The sequence below is a fragment of the Empidonax traillii genome, unplaced genomic scaffold, assembly GCF_003031625.1.
Source record: "Empidonax traillii isolate 1590-97213 ecotype Southwest subspecies unplaced genomic scaffold, ASM303162v1 scaffold14:size4059594, whole genome shotgun sequence".
Lineage (NCBI taxonomy): Eukaryota > Metazoa > Chordata > Aves > Passeriformes > Tyrannidae > Empidonax > Empidonax traillii.
The window spans coordinates 2,328,481-2,334,253 of NW_020955207.1; the positions used below are offsets into that span (position 1 = coordinate 2,328,481).

Sequence of the window (5,773 nt, forward strand, 5' to 3'; positions counted from 1 at the left end):
CTCAGTCCTTAAAAAAAACAGACCAACTTTGTTAGCCTTCGTAATTGCAATCAATATCAGTGTTGAAAAGTTTGTGTTGAAAATAAAATTATCATATAAGCCAAATATAATTGTAGGTCAGGAGTTAAAGCAAAAATGCTTTAGCAGCCTGGGAAAATTTGGTTAAGGGAGAATCAGGCTGTTCTCTCTCTCCCTTTCTGCTACCCTGGCAGTACAGCAGATACAATTTCTCTTCAGTGCATAACTTCCATGGTGAAAACCTCTATGAAAATTGGACCAATACTGCTATTGAGGAGAAAAGCTATTATAGCATTTCTACAGGTCTCATGGGAAAAGACCTCTGAAGACAACCAGCAGCAGATGCAAACTTAGAGCATCAGAGCCAGGTAGTTTCAAAACTAGATATAATTGGGCCTCTTTCCTCCACACGTGGTTTCCTTCCAGGAGAGCAGAGAGAACATTTATTAGAAGTACCAGAGTTATTTAGAAGCATGAATTTCTTTTAGACTTACAATAGTTCTATGCATTAAATCCAAGCACTGCTTTTGACATACTTTCAAAATATTCAACAGGGGAAAAAATAAAAATCAGACTTTAGGGCTCTTGAATAGCAGTTGATGCACTGGACATCATAGGCATCAGTCAGTGGGTAGAGACAGACTATCATTAGACAAACAACTGGTCAGGGAGGTGCAGATATATAGTCCTCACCGTATTTTTACTGTTCAGAAGGATTTTGCTCTGGCCAAGCAGCTGGAATGGGGTATTTCCTTTGGTTAGAGATTACAGTCCAAAATGTGGCTATAGAGGCTTCCTTACGGTGAGGTCTTCTAAATGCTGGAGTGAAATAACTACATTATAGAGGCATGATAGATTGATGGTATTTGTGCTTTTGCAGATTGCTGCAGCCCTTGGAACGAGCATTACCTGGCAGAAGGCACTACATGATTGGCCTCAAGTGCTTGGAAAGGAGAATCCATTCAATGACCAGATTGAAGCTATATTCAAAGATCAAGGTGGACACTAACTTTCAAACTGCCAGAGCCATAATGTGATTTATGGTGATGCTTCCCAGTGCATTCCACGAGTCAAGATGATTAAAGACACACACTAAAAAAGGGGGAGGGGAAGTTATCAGAGCCAGTAGCAGCGGACATAGAACAACAGCATTCTTTTCAGTTTGTATCTCACCTGCACAAGTAGGCTATGCTTTTTCTGTGGAGCTACAAAAATAAAAATCAAAGGATATGTGCCAGTTATACCATTTATTGTACCAACTTGCAAATCCATAGATTTTTTTTTTCTATATATAGCAAACTTCTAGCCCTACCTCATTTTTTCTCCCCTGCAGAGCATTATTACTTGGCTTCTATTTGTACTGTTTCAATGGTTAATCTGATCCAAAAGGAGTGGGGGGAACCTCAAACTCATTATGTTGCTATAAATTGTGTGTATGTAATTGCCCTCACTGTCAATACATTATTTAGCTGCTATTTGCTTATTAAACCGTGCCAGGAATAACAAGGCATTACAATTTTGATTTGCCTGGCAGCATTAGCACAGGCTGACTGAGCACAGGTGCTCTTCCCCCCATTAATAAGATACTAACTTGACAACCCTTCATGTATTGAAAACAGGTTGCTTTTTCAACCTGTAATATATCTTTGCTCTTTAGTTTCCTAACAAATAATATGCCCAGTCTTATATCGTTTACAGGCATGACCCAGGAACCACTGAAAATACTGGGCAGCCCTTACCTGCTCTGCTTCATAGACAGATTTGAACACTGAGAATTACTGTATTTTTTCACCAGCTTATCCATGCTCTTAACAAAATATATAAATAAATATTTAAAAATTAGAGACAGCTCTACCCTATTCACAACCTTACTGATGATGGAGGGATCAGACGGCACAAAATGGCATTAATTACAGGCGGAAAAAATAATCTGGTAAATAGAGAGCTTAAACATAACATGACTGAAGCCCACCCTGATTGGCCAAAGCTCAGGTAGACCTGCTCTGCTCTTTGTTCTGAGCATACCCCTTGTACGAGGCCATGTCACCCCTGAGGCAGCACTCAGGCTGTGGTCCAAACCAAAGGAGATGCCTGGCTGTAGGAGATGCACCTGCTCAGCATTTTGAATAGGCAGAGGATGACTTGGCTTATATTCTTTTGATTGAAGCATGCATTATTGCTTGGCTAGATCTTATTCCTTTTTTTAGAGCACAGTCAATGCCATGTCTTTTATTAAGATAGCAGTAATCCCAAAGGAACATCTAACACTTAAGTAAATATTCACGTCACCTACTTTAAGAAACCAAAAGGGAATACATTCCTTAATTGAATGATACTTGTTAATAAGGCCCCAATTCATTCAAGGCATTTAGATTTTACCAAAATATCCAGTCTCCCAAGAAATAGTTTCAACTCCAGAGAGTCATGCCTAGGGAAATTATTTAGAGTTAGAAGGAAAAGAAAATCTCCCTGCTTTCTGTGCAAATTCTTTCCAAACAACGTAACATTCCATGCACTCTGGCCAGGTAGAACACCTTCTATTTTTTATTACCTATTCAGGCCTCTTATATTTCACTAAATATAACACAAGGACAGAAACAAGTGCATCCACATGGTTTTACTATCGACCAAGTACAGCACTGGCAATAATTACAGAATATCAGATGATTTCCTCTACACTAACATACAGAAGTGTAGCAATTAAAAGGGGGAAGGGAATCGTGTTTAGAAGCCTAATTTTCAAGGCAATTTCATTGCAAATTATTGTATTTCATTTGAGGCTTAATAACATCAATTAAGAGTTTTACAAACTAGTAAAACTGAAATTTCCTCAGCTAAAATGAGCTTCGTTGCCCAGAGCAAAGTGTTTTTCATTTAGAGACTTTCTTATTAGTGAACTTCTTGAATTTCCGAACAATGGAGAAAAAAACCAGTTTTTATACAACTATGACATCTTCTCAGAGAAAACCTGAAACCATAGCTGAACCACAAAACAAAGTCCTCAGGTTTGCCCAGTGCCATTGTTCTGTGCTGGATATGGGGTTTCTGAGGGACACCAAGGAATGGGTTTGCCTCAGGCTGGAGTTGCACTGACCAAAACACGTGTCCTCATAGAGTTGAGCTCCGCAGCTCAAATTGGGCTGTATGCAGAAACTTGATTTGTAATGCAGTAACTATCTGCGAATAAAGATGAATTTTGGGCCTATTATGCCATGAGCTTTTACAACCACTCTGTCTATTATTTCAAATGCAAAAAGCAGCTGAAGATCTGCACCCCCAACCATCAATCACTTACCAGTACCACTCTAAAAATATGTCTTATGCTTAAAAAAATGCTGCTGAAAAAGCTTACTTATGCTAAAGCAGTAATGAACTATGAATTATAGTCTATTCCATTAGTTTAACTGTCTCCTGGTGCTTAGATTGGTTGAAGATGACAGATACATGGACAAGAGAGAAGTAAACAGGAAACAAAAAGTTTATCTTAGAAAGCTAAGTATAGTTCCATGCAATTCAAACTTTACAGCAATGTGTATTTCTAGAAGGGATGGTCCCTCAAGGTCTCTTTGGAGGGGAGTCAGAGCATGTGAATACAGCAGGGATTGTGTCACTGGCTGGGTCCGACACACTGCAAATTGAAAGGGTTTTTTTGACTTTGCTCAGTAAATGGTTTTTACAAAACTTAGAGCTTTGTTAGAAATCAGACAGTAGGAACTATTTTTGAGGTATAGAACATCTAAAGCTACCTAAAGCTATCTGAATTCTCACAGTCTGGCCTCTTTAAAAAGGATCTGCTACAAACACGGAAAAAAACATATCACCAATTTTTTTGCAAAATCCTCAGCTCACCCTTAAAAGAGCAGAGGAGCATGGGAGGAGGTGGCACAAAACAGTGCAAGGCCTTAAAGCTGTGAGTGCAGGCTTGTCCCTAAGCTGGCACCCCATGCTTCTGCTGCCTGGTCTAACTCATGTCCTCACCACTGAGAGCTTGTGCTCAGAACTTGGCACACAGGTGAGCTTCTCTAACTTACACCACCTATTACACTTTTTACCTTTCTTTGATGAGGGATAAGTACTTTTTGGTCATTGAGCAAACACAGATTGGTTTCTACAATGGATAATAGCCCAATCAACCTAAATAAAAATAGGTTGTTCCCTTGGATATATCCAATCCGGTTCTTAGCACCTTTCTGTGGACTCATTTGATAATTCTATATTTAATGATTTTTAAGGTCCACTTGGAAGTCTAAGAAGACAGCCTCCCACCTATCCAGCATGAAATTTACCCTTGCACTGTGCAGGTCATGTTACTCTGTTATTCTGCTGCCCTGTCTCTGTCACTAGAGAAAAGAACAATCTCTCCTCTTCATATCTGATGAACTGCTGGACATGGACAACCTGGGCTCGCACTACAAAATTTGGTGTTAGCTACCTCCGATGCCTCAAATTATCTTCTCAAACAAAGTCAAATTTTTTGATACACATACAAAGTAGAATCCTTTCTCAAACACTGTGTGGATCCCAGCACTTCTTCTTTAGCTACAAACTATTGTTTCAAATGCATAGAAAATGCTACGAGAAAAGCAGGTGTTTTATTTTTTATTTTAAATGAATAAAATAAATCTCAATACATAGTTTGGAAATATTTAGAGACATAAAAGAAAAAGAAAACAATTTAAAAGCAAGTACAAAAGTGGCAGGATGAAAACAGCATAAGCTAACAGAATTTAGTGTTTTGAGTGTGAATTTGTAACAGCAATAGCAATTTTAAGTGTTCCACTACTGGATTTACAGTAGTGAAGTAGTGAGCTGGTATTTCACTAAGCCCAGTGAAAAGCTGTGAAAACTGCAAGTTTTAACTGAGAAATGTTGCCATTTTGGTGGGTCTCAAGTACTGCTTTTATATGTATTTGCGCGCATCTCTGTCAAGGGGAGAAAGACCCGTACTTTCGGCCAGCGGAGTATTAGTTGGTACATAGCAGCTTTGTAAAGTCGTAATATTTAAAAAAAAACAAACCAAAAAGAAAAGCACTTTTACAACATATTAACCTATTCCTGGTTCTCAAATGGAGAATTCTAGCTGGTACAGACCACAAGTCCCAGGAAATACTGATGTATGCAACCCTAAACCTAAATTTCTCTGTTAGATTTTTTCTTATATAGCAGTCTAACAGAAATATTCAAGACTTTTCATTTCTATCAAAGTGCATTATACTGCATACGTAATTCCACACCTACAAATCACACAGTGTACATGCCATGCACTTACCCATACTGGTTTGTATAAGAAATTGCAAAAGTAGTATGAATATATTGTGCATTTCTATTCTTCTGACCACAAAGATACTGTACAAGCAAGAAATATCTATACTGCATGTTGTAGAATAAAGCTGACTAGTAACTTCCATATCTGATCCTTACAAAATACCCCAACAAACCTCCAATATTAAATCTTGTGCTTCAGTAGCATCCTTGTTGGAGTATTTAGAGCTATTGTTTCTTTTAGGGAGCTGAGTTATTTAGAAAGCTTGTTTTTCACTAGCTTGCACCTCCCTTCCTGCCCTGAAGTGTGATTTCCTGAAATAATTTAGTTGTTTAAAGAAGAGAATGTACCTAGCTAGAAGACTTCCAAAAAAGGAGTTACATAAATATTAAGAAACTGCTTATTGCTTCCTACCATACTCAAAAGCTAGGAAGTAAAAAAGTTTTAAAATTTTTTAAGTGAAATAAAAATACTGCATAACACAGTCCTGCA

At 38.1% G+C, this 5,773-nt stretch overlaps 1 protein-coding gene across 1 annotated transcript in view; it reads left to right on the forward strand.

The window, feature by feature from the left end:
* Positions 1-4,505, forward strand: part of AOAH (acyloxyacyl hydrolase) — an 82,380-nt gene extending 77,875 nt beyond the window's left edge. The window contains exon 22 of the mRNA XM_027892033.1: positions 899-4,505. Coding sequence (XP_027747834.1) covers positions 899-1,027 — 129 coding nt within the window. The 3' untranslated portion in view covers positions 1,028-4,505. The remainder of the gene's footprint in view (positions 1-898) is intronic.
* Positions 4,506-5,773: the final 1,268 nt, after the last annotated feature.